General features: G+C 43.2%; 1 protein-coding gene across 12 annotated transcripts in view; it reads left to right on the forward strand.

The window, feature by feature from the left end:
* OPA1 (OPA1 mitochondrial dynamin like GTPase) overlaps nt 1-11,702 on the forward strand; it is a 296,183-nt gene extending 284,481 nt beyond the window's left edge. For all 12 annotated transcript variants that reach the window (XM_075340498.1, XM_075340503.1, XM_075340499.1 and 9 more), the window contains 2 exons: nt 7,415-7,488; nt 7,581-11,702. In XM_075340498.1, the coding sequence (XP_075196613.1) occupies nt 7,415-7,479 (65 nt within the window). In that variant the 3' untranslated portion in view covers nt 7,480-7,488; nt 7,581-11,702. The remainder of the gene's footprint in view (nt 1-7,414; nt 7,489-7,580) is intronic.
* Nucleotides 11,703-16,318: the final 4,616 nt, after the last annotated feature.

Below are 16,318 nucleotides of genomic sequence, written 5' to 3' on the forward strand. Positions count from 1 at the left end.
GCTTGGTATCCTGTGGATAGGCGATTACTTATTGATGAGTGCGGGGCAGGTCTGATCATTGGAGCCTTTACTGTTCAACCACTGATCCATTTTCTCTCTGAGTACCGGAAAAAGCCAAATGCTGAGCTCCGCTTCCTATAGGCAATAAATGGAGAGTAGGCCAAGCGTGCAGACTGTCGCTCCAATCTAATGCTGATCGGTCTACATCTCTGCTACGTTTGTAGCCAGATTCTACATGTGAGATATCTGTCTGCCAAACATTCCTGGCTGATCTGTCCCAACTTTGCCATACACATCAGTTCTTGGTTTGGCTGAGCACTCGTGTATTTTCATTGTGCAGAGAGGAGAAAGATACTTATGGTAGCAGTTTCTCTGCCGAAAACAAAATTGTACTGTGAAATTCAGGTGGCCACATACACATCAGATGGTCGGTGGGTACAGATAACGTTCATCTGATGTGGGCGCGAAGAGGTGGTGCCTGTACGGGACCTGTCCTACTATACTTTCCGATTTAGCATATTTGAAAATGGCTCTCCTTCACCAGACAACCGGTGTTCCTGATTTTAGATCACTGGGGGTTCAGTTAAGAGAACAGAGCCTAGAGTTAGACTAGCCTATCACCTCACCGCCCTGATCTAATCTAGTCCCTTTCTGCCCTTCAAAAAATTTACTTCCAGTTCTCGTCCCCTGTACCTGTATAAATTCTGGCCGATGACTGGTTCATGCAGCTGGTTTTGAATACCCTATTTAATCGATGGCTGGACTACATATGACAAGCTTTTCTCCCTTCCACCTTTTGTGTCTCCCCTATTTCCTCATAGACTGTAAGCTTATGAGCAGGGCCCTCACTCCTCCTGGTATCTTAATTTTGTTATTTTGTATTGTCTCATATTGTCTGTACATGTCCCCTCTTAATTGTAAAGCGCTGCGGAATATGTTGGCGCTATAGAAATAAAACTTATTATTATTATTATAACAGAGCACTCAACATGCACGAGTGTTGTCAGTGGCATACAACCCCAATGACTGTATATTGAGGTCTTGTCTAGCATGAGCCCTCCTGTCCAGTGATTTGCATTATTGCTGGAGGTCTAAGGACCCCTGAACCTCCACCAATCAACTTGAACATTTCAAGAAGCAGTGAAAAGTTTGCTTGGTCTTTAAGGATGTTTGTAAGCTGTTTGACAGTGAAGGCCAAACTCAAAAAGACTGCACCAGATACTAAGCGGTGGTCGAGGTCTCATTGAAATTGCCACTTTTACCAAAACTATTATCCTACCCTGAAGAACAGCTCTCTTTCAGTTGTGAATTGAAAAGTGTCAAATCTGAACAATTGTCTTAGCAGTTATTTCTGCGTGCTGACAATATAAATGACCCTAATGGCCATGGATGGGGTTTCCCTGGAGTAGACACTAAAGGCAGAGAGGACACAAATATTTATAGCCGTTTAACAGCAGTGTGAGAAGTGGTAATTGTCTGCTGTAATGATGGAGCCGTGCAGCTATTAGTATGGAAGAAAGCTTCTCTCCAGCACCTAGACATGTGGTTACAATCTTGACCCCTTTGCCTGTGCTTCAAGCCTGCATGCTTCAAACAAGGGACCGCTCCGCTGTGTTTTCTTGACCCGCTGACAGTCCATTCACTCCCCATCTGTTACACTTTACTTAGAGAACAGTAGATGCCCTCCCTATTATAAATCTTTCCTTCCAGGTGATAATTGATGCTCTCTCACTGAAGGCAGCCTGGGTGGTTTCTTTTTTCTGCTTTCCAAGTTTTTAACAATTATTTTGTGAATTTGGTGCAGACACAGCACTGTAGGGCTCTGGATAACAACATTTCATTTTATATGGGTGGTCTATGTATATAGCTTTTCATAGGAATAGTGACTTCCATTTGCATACTTGGTCTCAGTTTTTTTTCTTAAATATTACTTTGCCCTATGTTAACTGTAGGTTCTGTGAAAGGGTTTTCCAGCAGTAGAAAAATGGATAAAAAGCAGGGAAAAGCAAAGTACTAAGAAATAAAGATGTTTAAAGGGAATCTGTAAGCTTGTTTTTGCTATTTATTCTTAGAGCAACATGATGTAGGAGCTGAAAGCCTGATTTCACAGATGTGTGTCACTTAAGGCCCCGTCACACTAAGCAACATCGCTAGCAACATCGCTGCTAACGAACAACTTTTGTGACGTTGCTAGCGATGTTGCTGTGTGTGACATCCAGCAACAACCTGGCCCCTGCTGTGAGGTCGTTGGTTGTTGCTGAATGTCCTGGGCCATTTTTTAGTTGTTGCTGTCCCGCTGTGAAGCACAGATCGCTGTGTGTGACAGCGAGACAGCAACAACTAAATGTGCAGGCAGCAGGAGCCGGCTTCTGCGGAGGCTGGTAACCACAGTAAACATCGGGTAACCAAGAAGCCCTGTCCTTGGTTACCCGATATTTACCTTTGATACCAGCCTCCGCCGCTCTCACTGTCAGTGCCGGCTCCTGCTCTGTGCACATGTAGCTGCAGGACACATCGGGTTAATTAACCCGATGTGTGCTGTAGCTAGGAGAGCAGGGAGCCAGCGCTAAGCATTGTGCGCTGCTCCCTGCTCTGTGCACATTTAGCTGCAATACACATCGGGTAATTAACCCGATGTGTGCTGTAACTAGGAAAGCAGGGAGCCAGCGCTCAGTGTGCGCTGCTCCCTGCTCTCTGCACGTGTAGCTGCGTGCACTGGTAACCAAGGTAAATATCGGGTTGGTTACCCGATATTTACCTTAGTTACCAAGCGCAGCATCTTCCACGCGGCGCTGGGGGCTGGTCACTGGTTGCTGGTGAACTCACCAGCAACTCGTGTAGCGACGCTCCAGCGATCCCTGCCAGGTCAGGTTGCTGGTGGGATCGCTGGAGCGTCGCAGTGTGACATCTCACCAGCAACCTCCTAGCAACTTACCAGCGATCCCTATCGTTGTTGGGATCGCTGGTAAGTTGTTTAGTGTGACTGGACCTTTAAGGCCCCGTCACACTAAGCAACATCGCTAGCAACATCGCTGCTAACGAACAACTTTTGTGAGGTTGCTAGCGATGTTGCTGTGTGTGACATCCAGCAACAACCTGGCCCCTGCTGTGAGGTCGTTGGTTGTTGCTGAATGTCCTGGGCCATTTTTTAGTTGTTGCTGTCCTGCTGTGAAGCACAGATCGCTGTGTGTGACAGCGAGACAGCAACAACTAAATGTGCAGGCAGCAGGAGCCGGCATCTGCGGAGGCTGGTAACCAATGTAAACATCGGGTAACCAAGAAGCCCTGTCCTTGGTTACCCGATATTTACCTTCGATACCAGCCTCCCCCGCTCTCACTGCCTGTGCTGCCGGCTCCTGCTCTGTGCACATGTAGCTAGCTGCAGGACACATCGGGTTAATTAACCTGATGTGTGCTGTAAGTAGGAGAGCAGGGAGCCAGCGCTAAGCATTGTGCGCTGCTCCCTGCTCTGTGCACATGTAGCTGCAGCACACATCAGGTAATTAACCCCATGTGTGCTGTAAGTAGGAGAGCAAGGAGCCAGCGCTCAGTGTGCGCTGCTCCCTGCTCTCTGCACATTTAGCTGCAGCATACATCGGGTAATTAACCTGATGTGTGCTGTAACTAGGAGAGCAGGGAGCCAGCGCTAAGCATTGTGCGCTGCTCCCTGCTCTGTGCACATGTAGCTGCAGCACACATCGGGTAATTAACCCGATGTGTGCTGTAACTAGGAGAGCAGGGAGCCAGCGCTCAGTGTGCGCTGCTCCCTGCTCTCTGCACGTGTAGCTGCGTGCGGTGGTAACCAAGGTAAATATCGGGTTGGTTACCGATATTTACCTTAGTTACCAAGCGCAGCATCTTCCACGCGGCGCTGGGGGCTGGTCACTGGTTGCTGGTGAGCTCACCAGCAACTCGTGTAGCCACGCTCCAGCGATCCCTGCCAGGTCAGGTTGCTGGTGGGATCGCTGGAGCGTCGCAGTGTGACAGCTCACCAGCAACCTCCTAGCAACTTACCAGCGATCCCTATCGTTGTTGGGATCGCTGGTAAGTTGCTTAGTGTGACGGTACCTTTACTAGGCTGTGTGCTCTATTTTCAATACAATGAGTTTATCACCTGGAGATTATCACTGCTTAACTACATCTCATGTGCAGAGCAGTCCGGCTAATCTGTGTAACCCCACCTCCAACGCTGATTAGCAGCTTGCTCACAATTCACACTGTACACAGGAAGCTGTCAGTCAGGGGTTTTGACAGGGTTATATACAGCCCTGTTGTCTTACCACTGTTACACCTACATCAGACAAAATCGGTATACTATTAAATCTAAACTATGTAGTTTAGTAAGTGATACATGGCTGTAATCATGCTCTCTATCTCTACATTATGCTTCTATTCCATAGTAAAAACCTGAGCATAATGTTTTTGTATGCATTCATGCTGTGATGATGTTGCACTAAAGTTGAACCATGGATGTGACCTTATTTGTGATATGTAGATTGGTTGTAGAATCTGGCGGGGATAGATCACGTGTAAATGGACGGCCTCTTGAAAAGCAGCTGTCATTTCCATCAGTGGCGGTGTCGACATAGACAGCCAGGCATACCAGCTACATCTGAATTACTCCAGAGAGCTCCAATCCTAGTTCTGTAGGCTTCGGAGACTAACATTTTATTGTGTATCTGAATGGATTTTGTTCTGATCATTTGCAATTGTGGAAGAGTCATCTTGACCCAAGGTAACGCTCATAAATTTGATGCTGGAAATTAGCTGTTCTGCTGCATTATGGGAGATAAATTAGAGGTCTGCCAATTCTCCACTTTGATTCAGCCATTTTTATCCGCCCTGTTTCGGTCTATATTTTGGAGGCAGAGTGGCTCCTCGGGGCTCTACAGATGAGCTCAGTGCCACAGTTCATTACCTGTCACTATTTCCAGCATTCCCTTCTAGAGCTTCTCTACGGGATGACTAAGGTGGGGTGGCGCTGGCTCACACCCTCCCAGCTCTGTTTCATGCGTGGGCTTCTGAACTCTTCCTATTCATCATGCCGCCAGTAGAAGACAAGCGCAGGAAGCGTCCTGTACCAGCCAGCTGCTGTTTGCTGTTTTGTGGGTGGTATCCATCCCTTTTTAGCAATAAGACCTGGAGTTTATTTCCATGTAGGACATTTGCTCAATAGTCTGCGTTGTCATTGTTCCTTCATTTACATCCTCTATTTTATACTTTTATCTGTTCTGTTTGGCCTGTCTAAATAACAGTAGTAATAAATAGTTTTGTAAGGACCTTGGCTGCTTATTTTTATTCGTGTGTTAAGTTACAGGCCTGTTAGGCAATAGGTAATTAACGTTCATTTTTGCCGTTAATGTAGAAAGTTGTATAGTATTTTTCTTGTTTAATCACAATACTTCACGCAATGCCTGTCTAATGTACGTGTGAACATCCGTTGATTCAGTGCGTGAAACGACTATTGTGTGATGTAGTTATTCCTATGTTATACTAATAATCTCTAGACTGCCACCAGGAAACTGATGCCCCCACTACTACTATCCTCTTACCTAGTCATTGTATGACGGTATGACACTTGTAATAGTGCCGTCGTTCTACCCAAAACATTCAAAGATAGATAAGATGTCCTGGTTACTATTCTTACTTTTACAGGAAGCAAATATGATAATAAAGCAATGTTGGGAAGCACACAGACCCTAACCCATTGATCGGATAAATCATCAATATTTTGATACAAAAAAAAAACAATTTAAAGGGGTTGTTCAGTACTGTACAGCATCTTAACATTAAAAAAATAAATACATACCTCCCAGACCAGCAGCGCTCATCTGATGTCACCGCCGTGTTTCCTAGCATGACATGACCATTACAGCCAGTCATTGACCGCTCCTCCACTGCAGCCTTCTCTGTTCCTTCAGAGCAGAAGTCTTATGACCACTGTGACACCCGCTGGAGAGGCTGCAATATGCTATGGTGGTAAATGTATAGTAGTGGACAATCCCTTTAATTCTATTCATGAAATTTTTAACTGTGAAATGCCATGTTTGACTTGTAAGAGATAATCCAAGAGCCTATTTATATTTTCCCTAAGAGAAGCTGGAAAATCTATTAGACAAGTGTACTTAAACATTTTATATTTCTAATTAATCTGATGGGTTTTTAGCTATAATCCTTGTTTATTTCAGTTGTAATATTTTCATGTTATACCTGTACTTCTAATAAAACACACTTGGTTGTACCGCGGTGATTTCTATTACTAGTAATTCTTGGGGTTCTTTTTTCTTTGAATAGAAAAGTTCTTATATTGGGTTATTTATACCATTTGAGTCTCAACCTGTCACCAGATTTGTCCCATATAAACAGCAGCCACCACCAGTGAGCTCTTATATAATATACAGCTTTCTAGAATGCTAGGCCGCTCTGTAGAATGTAAAAAACACCTTTTATAATGCTCAACTAGGGGCGGTCGGGTCCAATGGGCATCGCTTCTCTTGGTCTGACCCTAACTCCATCTTGTGCAGTCCCTGTCCTCCTTCCCAGCACCATGTGCATGACGCGTCCTACATCATTCACACAGAGGCTGCCATTACGCACTTTGATCTGCCCTGCTGAGGACAGAGCAAAGTACTGTAACATGCAGGCGCAAGGAAAAGTCACAGACCGCCCCCGCATGTGCACTACATCACTATTATCTGCCCTCACCAGGGAAGATCAAAGTGTGCAGGAGCGCAATGGCAGCCTCTGTGTGGATGACGTAGGACGTGTTATCCATGTGGAGTGCGGAAGAAGGGCAGCGATCGCACAAGATGGACGAGGCGCATCACCGAGGGTAGTGACGCCTATCGGACCTGACCACAGGTGAGTATAATTAAGGTCTTTTTTATGTTCTACAGTATTCTAGAATGCTGTATATAAGAGCTCAATAGTGGTGGCCACAGCTTATAGGGGAAAAACCTGGTGACAGGTTCCCTTTAAGGGTATCCTATGTTTAGATTGCCTGGTATGAAGTTCACTGCTGCTGTGGAGAATAAGGATATTATGTTAAAAGAGAAGTCAACGATTAGTAATTGTTGGTCGTCGGCCCTTCGGTAATGTAGAGAGCAGGTGCTGTTCAGATACGTGATTTTAGGGTAACGTAACCCTTGTGCTTTACACTTGTTTAAGCCCCAAGGACCTTAAATGCATTGAAAAATCCACTTCAAAAAGTCTTTCTTGTACAGAACTATCCAATACTTTGCATTAAGTGCGATGAAATGTCTTTGTCTGAAAACGGTTCTAATCGTCCCTGTCCTCTGAGACCTCCATTATGAATGAGATAACTTTTCTATGCTGGATACCATATATACTAGGATATTTGGGAATTCCTTTTAATGTTTGTTTTTTGTTTTGTTTTGTTTTTTTATCTCTACAGAGAAAGTACGAGAAATCCAGGAAAAACTTGAAGCTTTTATTGAAGCCCTTCACCAAGAAAAATAGTTTAAATAGGTACTGTTACTATTTTCACTTTGTGTTACAAAATATATATTTTGTATTATATTGTATATGCTTTATCATGTGTTTAATTGTCTCCCTTTTAGGTAATGAATTTGCAGAAGAGAAACTTAGATATTGTTATTCATGAATTGCCGGTATAAAGAAAGTTTGTGAAGTAATGTCTATTGTATTAGTCATTGCTCTAGGGTGAGGATGGACGCCCATGTCTTAGGTTTCCTTTAATGACTGGCTAATTGAAGACATGTCACGTGTTTCTAGAAGTCTCCAGTGAGATCTGTCTATTTTTTGCTGCTGTTCTGTGTTTGTGCTGTACCTCGATTGCATTTTTACTCAAGAAAGAAATCTGGGGCCTAACTCACCATTTTATCATTTGTATATACATCTTTAGCACCATTTCCATTCTTTCCCTTCTGTGACGCAGACTGCATGTTTAATGGTAACTTTTTGTATTATTATGAAACACACTCAGCAGCAAAAGTAATCTTATACCAAGAATGAATTGAAGATATCACCAATGCTTAAGATTGAATGTCCAGTTTAACTTATTGGGTACTGGTTGTACTCTCTGCACTTGTGTATAGCCAGAACATATTAAATGTGTTTAGGGAAAAATGTGCCGAAAGTGGATATGTTTTGTTTTTTTTCTATATGGCATTTACGTCATGTCAACTAGCAACAATAAGTTTAATAACGAATTAAAAAGCAGCAAATCGATCATTTTTGGTTTAGGTGTGATAGGTAGAAGGGCATATATGGAATTTATGATTTAATCATGTCACATAACTTCAAATGGCCAAAGAGGTCATCAAGGGTAAAATATACCCTCTTGTAACCTGTTGGACTGTTATTGGCCATGCGATACTGACAGCTTCAGTCTCATTACTGTTGCATTATTAGATGAATTGCACATGCCATTAAAATAAAGCTAAAATAACCTTTCCTTCCTGCCTTTCGTTTTTCCTTCCTGCCTTTCGTTTTTCCTTCCTGCCTTTCGTTTTTCCTTCCTGCCTTTCGTTTTTCCTTCCTGCTTTTCGTTTTTCCTTCCTGCTTTTCGTTTTTCCTTCCTGCCTTTCGTTTTTCCTTCCTGCCTTTCGTTTTTCCTTCCTGCCTTTCGTTTTTCCTTCCTGCCTTTCTTTCCTTCCCTCCCCATTGTGTACATATTTTGGGTCCTAAGGTACATGGGAAAGACTTGTGGTGTCTGCGGTAGTGCAGGCGCCTTATTAAGCCAGAACTATTTTGAACAATTGCTTTGTCGTTGAGCACTTTTTTGTTTCTGCACCTTATTTCTTCTTAATATTTCACAGCTTCATTTGACACCGCATGGATGACCTTTTTATAGTAATTTAAATTCCAACACTTTTTTAAAAAAATCAAATAAAAAAATGACATTTAAAATGTCTTTAAAATCTACTGCTATTTTTTAATGGGACTGTAGAGATGATGTTCTTTAATGCTGGGTTACTAGCTTTAAAGGGCTATTCCATTTCTGCTCACTTTCCCATCATGAGGTGAGCAGGGCCGCTGATGTCCCTTCTGCGAATATCCTCTGTGTCACATAAGTAAAAGCCGGTGTCGTGCACCTGTCCTCTGTCAGTGATTTTGATGTCATGCAGAAGTGAGCGCAGCCTCAATATTCTTTAAGTACAAGTTGAGCTCGTAATACCACAGCCTTGTCTATTTATTTCACTATAGTGTTTCCACAGTTTATGAAAAACGTTTGTATAAACCAATGCAGTCATGGTCATTTCCCTCTTTATTGTAAGAAATAGACTTTATTCACATAAATATATTTTTTCCCAAAAATCTCATTAATACAGCAGATTGATTGCAACATGCTATTTTTCCTTGTCTACCTTAGGTTGCATTTACACTGACAAATTGGGAACTAGTATTCCTTGGTGCGCCCCTTTCCGATTGGGGTACGTCCCCCCACGATCTGGATGGGGGATGTTCTGGACACAGCATGTTTTCTTTTCGGAAGACTTTTACTGAAAAAGCGTATTTTCGCTGTGTTCTCTTTCTCAGAACACTCGCGTCTCCTCAAAAATAAATTGACATTCTGTGGCTCGGAAAGCCACACGGCAGGTCAGTTTACTGAACTTCTAAAAGGACAGTGGGCATGGGGTTTCAATAAATCCATCCACTGTGCTTCTACTGTACAATGCAGAGTTTAAGACTCGGCAAAAACACACTGCGTTCAAAACGCTGTTAATCCTGATTATGAAAACGTACGTACCCCCCAGTTGGTCAATCTAAACAGTCTGCCAATCAATCGACAAACAATCAAGCACTCATTCGTTGCATGAGATCATTTTTAAGCTTCTTAAAAATCGTTATTCGTCAAGTGTACAGAACAATCGCATCAGCGATCGTTCTGTGCAAATATAAGTGCAGTTGCGCTGTCTAAACTGGTCAGTATGAATGCTATCCCACAATGCTAATTTGGCGTTAATCTGATGACCTAAATATTATCAACCTGCCTTTAAAGACCAGCTTATCTGACTAACCTTGTGAGGCTGCAGTCAGGTAAGGTCTTGAAAAGAAAACAGGTTGTTTGGCACATCTCAGTAGCTCAACTCAAACCAGAGATTGCTTGTGAGCATCACATCATATTGAGAGAAGACTGAACCAAGCTGTTTTTCCAATCGCTGTGTAGTTTAAGCAGATTTTTTTTTATAGGAGTGCTTTAATCCATAAAATGGTGCTTCTTAAGGGGGCTTTACGCGCTGCGTCATAGCTAATGTGGAGTCGTTGGGGTCACGGAATTTGTGACGCACATCCGGCCGCATTAGCGATGTTGCTGCGTGACACACCGATGAGCGATTTTGCATCATTGCAAAAACGTGCAAAATCGCTCATCGGTGACATGGGGGTCCATTCTCGATTATCGTTACTGCAGCAGTAACGATGTAGTTCGTCGCTCCTGCGGCAGCACACATCGCTATGTGTGACGCCGCAGGAACGAGGAACCTCTCCTTACCTGCCTCCCGGCCGCTATGAGGAAGGAAGGAGGTGGGCGGGATGTTCCAGCCACTCATCTCCGCCCCTCCGCTTCTATTGGGCGGCCGCTCAGTGACGTCGCTGTGACGCCGCACGGACCGCCCCCTTAGAAAGGAGGCGGTTCGCTGGTCACAGCGACGTCGCCGGGCAGGTAAGTATGTGTGACGCGTCTGCGCGATGTTGTGCGGCACGGGCAGTGATTTGCCCGTGTCGCACAACAGATGGGGGCGGGTACCCACGCTAGCGATATCAGGACCGATATCGCAGCGTGTAAAGTAGCCTTTAGACAGCACTTTGACCTGGGTGCAAAGTTCTAATAGACAGCCCTACCCAATTCTCTAGCTAAACTCATTTGTACGCTGTGTGATTGGGTATCAGTGGTGCCAGAAATGGGCACGTCCTTGTCAACAAATCCATTAATTTCTCGCATATAAAGGTACATGCCCGCCATAAGGTTAATGTGGCGTTCTGGATGCAGCGTGTTTTAGCTATGTTCTTACGTCCAGGAGACTTAAAGCATCTTCACACGAGAAATTGACATACTGTGGATAGGAAACCCGCACCGCAGGTCAGTTTACGCAGCATTAAAAAGAAGCACAGTGGGCATGGGATTACTATAATCCACTGTGATTGTAGTGTAGAACGCAGCGTTTTGGACACAGCGATAATACGCTGCATCTAAAACACTACTTATCCTGATCGTGAAAACGTACCATAACTCATCCTAGATAAATGTATGAAACCCTGCTGTTTTGGTTTTTTTTTAAATTGATCTGATACAAAATAAATTACAATTAGAAAATACAAAAAAATCCTTTGTCAATAAAGCACAAAGTCACTTGGCAAATATATTTGGTAGCAGCTTAACGAACAGTGTCACAAAGATTTTATTTTTAGGGCTTTGTGTTTCCATCATAAATATTGTGATATTATGCTCATTGGACCCTTCTTAAGATGCCATTTGACAATTTTTCAGTCACTAAATGTTCTAACACCCCAATGAAATGGCATCTCTTCAGAGTGCAAAGTTTCTTGTGTTTCACAGTTTGTTTTTTTCCTGGAAGAAATATATATTGTAAGAAATTTTGTTTTGCGCAAAACATGACAGATGTATACAGCATGATGTATTCGAAGAAACCCCAGATATTTATTAAATGCTATTGTAAATTGTCAGAAAGCAATTAAAGAAAAACAAACAACTTTTTGACAGCATGTTATGTCTTGTTTTTGTTACTGTGTATGTGTCTTTATTCTAACTATCCCCTCACTATTAATCTAGAAGATTAAATATTTTAATTTCTAATGTGTTTTTTGAATAAACGTGCATCAGATTTGTGGAGTCCGACACTCAGGCACCCGCACATGGTTCTACGGCTCACTGACCTGAATAAGACCTCAGATCAGTCACATTTTTTGTTAAAAAAAAATAAGTAATCAATTTTAATAAATTCCATGTTTTTACTATGCTCTTATAAATGCGTATGTGGTGCCCCTGAGGCTTTGGTCGCCACAGGTTACTGCAACTGATTTAAGGATCATTATCTATCTGGGGTAAGTGACAGATGGTTTGCCGGTGCTCACACCAGACACATTTGACGTGCAGTTAGGTGCCTTCCCCACAGGGGGGGGGTGGACTGGGGTGGACAGGGAGAGTTAGCCATCCAGTAGTATTGGACTTCCCAGTCACCAGGACAACCACTGGGGGGGTGGGTACCGCATGAGGTATAAGAGGAGGTAGCCATGACATAGAGTTTTCTGGAGGGACGTCCCATGAGACCCGAATGGCAAGCAGGAGAGCACCAGTGCTGGTGGAACGACACGCAGCTTTTCTTTCCGTTGTGAAGCCTGGGGCTTGTGAGCTGGAGCTCAGCTTAGGTTCCTTCAGCTGATTGCTGGACAAACAGGACATTTACACGGACACCGGTAACCACCTGGATCTTGCACCGGATAACCAGAGACTTACCAGCATTGAACCGGTACGCTCTCGGGCAATCTCCTAACCAGTGAGTAAAACACCTGAACCGGAGCTCTTTCCTAGTTTCCATTATTTACCGGCGACGCCGTCCCGCGCTCCGGCAACTACAACCACCATCATCTATCCCCTGGTGCCTGGCCCTACTTGCGGAGGGCCACAATATCCAGGCTGCCATTAATATCAGCCCCAGCAGTGAGCGACTGTGCAGCTGCGGCTCCATCCATATAGCCGCAACCCGCAAACGGCGTCACGACAAAAACGTTATTATAATCCCTGTAACTACCCCCTTTTAAAAGCGAGCACCCACCTCTACCCCCAGGGTCACGGAACCGGGCACCGGCCATTACACCCGTGACACTTCCCAGTGAAACCAGGCCCGGGACCGAGTACCCCATAGCCCTGGGGTGCAACACATTCCTGTAATGCACCTGCTTTGCATTGAATAATTTGTTGTTTTTTTGTTTTGTTTTTTTACCAGGTACTCAACTACTTTGTTTGCCCAGAAAACATGGCTGGAATTTCTATATAAAACCCTTAATCGCACATCAAAGACCATTTAAATTCTTGTTGTTTCTATGGTGAACAACATTTCTCATTTCATTCTGAGAGGTTAATATTCATTTAATCCTCAAACCTTCTCTCCCTTGCATGGTTGAAAGAATTTAACATGTGCAAAATATTATTGGTCATGTACATATCTAGAAAATCAATTGACATGGTGACAATTAGGAATATGCATTTTATAATACAACAGGTGCATGAGAACGTAATAGGAAAATAAGAGCTGCTTTTCATTACATGTTAAAAAAGATCACAGGACGATAAAGGTTGATTAATTATCTAAAGCGTTTCCTCATTTCTGATCCCACATTGATGAGTGTTATGGTCAGAGCAGGTGCAGCAAAACTTTAACAAGTTTTTAAATCTTTTTTTTTATGTGCAACATTTTTATATGTAAATGTTTTGGGGTTTTTTAGGGTTATTTAATGTGAATGAACAAGTTATCAGATGGTTTGCACTCACAAAGCTTAACTGAGTCGTATAGTTGATATTCTGAGTTCTCTAGAAAACAGTTTCAAAACTTCTCCATTGTGGGTTTTTTTTTTTGTTTTTTTAAATTAAATACTTTTGGACCCCTTATAAGTTAATGGGATCTATTACACCAGGGCCTATCAAGCTATTTATACTGGGCTCTCATCCTACAGACAGATAATGCATGGGCCTCACTAACCAGACCTAGTTTGTGCCTTCTTCCCCATCTGCAATTGAAGTAAATGTTAAAATTAAAAGTATCTCTCCACGGTCCCTTGTTTCTTTTTGTCTCTTTTAAATGGAATCTGTCATACAACGATGGTATCACTTAATTTACGGGGTGTAGCGGTTCTGACACAATCAGAGGTGTTAGATTTAACCATGCAGCAGAGCAGAGAAAGCTGCCCCTGCCCACATGAGGCTCTATGTAAAATGTCTGCAGACTGAGCTGCTAATCACAGCAAGGTGTGTGCCAGACTAGCAAACCTAGTCTGGCAATGATAATCTCCTGAAGCTAAAACAAACATTGCAGGTGAATATCAGCAAGTACCTTGATAAGAGAGGCATCACTAAAATCTGTGTTTTAACCCCTACAGCAAGCATGCTGTCTTCAGATTATTGTAAAAAAAAAAAACTGCTGACCGATTCCCTTTTAAATCCACTGTAATATTAGACCTACAGATGAGTCGATTATGTTGCTTAGCTAAATATTGCTGCAGATGTAGAACGCATTGTGCAGAAATGATCACTTTCTTTGAAAACCACCTCCTGTTGTTCCTCACTAGTGGACCACTACATTAAACAATACAGTTATCAAAACTTGACAAGTGAACAGAAATTTAGTCAAAAGACTACATTAATGTGCAGATATATTGATAGATACTATAGCAGATGTTTGCTACACAAATAAATGTTAGTACCAGGGACATTGTAAATTTTTCTCCTAGCCTTTCTAAACATAGCATAAAATTCCACTGTAGAATGCATGGAATCTGTACTGAGGTCTGCAGTCGATAACCAGCATCTAATTTTTCAGTAGCCTATGGCCTTATGACCCTAATGAGCATGTTGGAATCAGTTTGTGGATTAGCTCCTTGAGACCTACATGAAAGGAGACTAAACATACATATCAGTTTGGTTAAATGATTTCCATAGACATTCCAGAGAACATACAGACTCCTACACTACTATTAACTTGGAAACACTCAAGGTGCACCACTCTTGTTTGATAGGAGCACCTAGATACACTTATTTCAGCTACGCTTGGTATGTTCCCACCTGCTCTTTAAGCTAAATCTCATTACTTTCCTTTTTACTCTGGCCTACATCTTGGAGTTTACTCCCAGCAAAAGAAGACTATTAGTGGAAAAATCAAGAAAATGTTTTTTAATTTTAGAGGAAAACAAAATATTTAGTTCCATACTACCATTATGCTACACGTATAACCTAGTGAAGGTGTCAGTTTGACTACACCAGGCCTACCAAAGGGTTTGCTGCTGCCTGCAGACCTTTCTGTCAGATGCTACTCATTTCTTCCAATGTTCAAATGTATTTGCGTGTCTTCGAAGCAAAAAAATTTCAAAAACTGAGTCCAGCGACTGGCGCAGAGCAGAAGACAGACTGTAAACCCCTGCACCAACGTGTAACAGCGCGTGATGAGGTCATCACACTGTTGACGTCGTCATGCTGCTGCCGCCGTCACAGAGGCAGCCGATATGTCAGCCCCGATAAGATCTCCATGGAGAAGCTGCAAATAAAATATATGGCAAGGTGTGCACATTATGGGGAGATACTGTGAATTGGGGCACAATTATAGCGAGGGGCAGTTTGAGGAAATATTTTGGAGTGGGGGAGTCTGTGGGGGGTGGTATGGAATGGCTCAGTGTGGAGGCACAGTATGGAGAGGGGCTTTGTGGAGGGAAGAACTATTATGCAGTATCACAGTGTGGGGGAAATATAGAGAGGGGCAGTTTGGGGTGGATGACATGGAGAGGGACTGTGTGGAGTTAGATATTGAGGAAAGGGGCAGTGTTGGGGGGACAATATTATGGAGATGGGAAGTGTGGGGGAATATTATTGAAACCGATATTTTGCACAGGAAATACAGTAAGGGGCAATTTATTTGAGGGTGCAGCATGTGAGATTTTTATGGGGCAGTATAACAATACTTTTATTTTTAAGGGAATCGTGCTGGGAAGTGCTGCTGAAGGCACAGAAGAGAGAAATCTGCAGAGACCAGCTCTGGGCATGAAACCTCATCTTGGCATCTTTCCTACGTGGAGACAAAAGGGACGGAAAAGACTCCAATCTCTAAGTCTTTAGTATTTTATGAGGGGGATTTATTAAGTTTCTGCTCTCTTAAACTCAGTTAAAATTAGCATGTGTTCACATTGATTTTTTGGGAACAGAAACTGAGTATTTATATACTGATGTGGTTTGGTGATGTATCATTTTTAAAGAGACGGTCAGGTTGTTTTTGCAACGTAATCTAAAGGCCCAGTCACACTAAACAAATTACCAGCGATCCCAACAACGATACAACCTGATAGGGATCGCTGGTAAGTTGCTAGGAGGTCGCTGGTGAGATGTCACACTAAGCGACGCTCCAGCGATCCCACCAGCAACCTGACCTGGCAGGGATCGCTAGAGCGTCGCTACACGTGGAAGCATGCTGCGCTTGGTAACTAAGGTAAATATCGGGTAACCAACCCGATATTTACCTTGGTTACCAGCGCACACCGCTTAGCGCTGGCTCCCTGCACACCTAGCCACAGTACACATCGGGTTAAGTACCCGATGTGTACTCTGCTACGT

The sequence above is a fragment of the Anomaloglossus baeobatrachus genome, chromosome 3, assembly GCF_048569485.1.
Source record: "Anomaloglossus baeobatrachus isolate aAnoBae1 chromosome 3, aAnoBae1.hap1, whole genome shotgun sequence".
NCBI classification, from domain to species: domain Eukaryota; kingdom Metazoa; phylum Chordata; class Amphibia; order Anura; family Aromobatidae; genus Anomaloglossus; species Anomaloglossus baeobatrachus.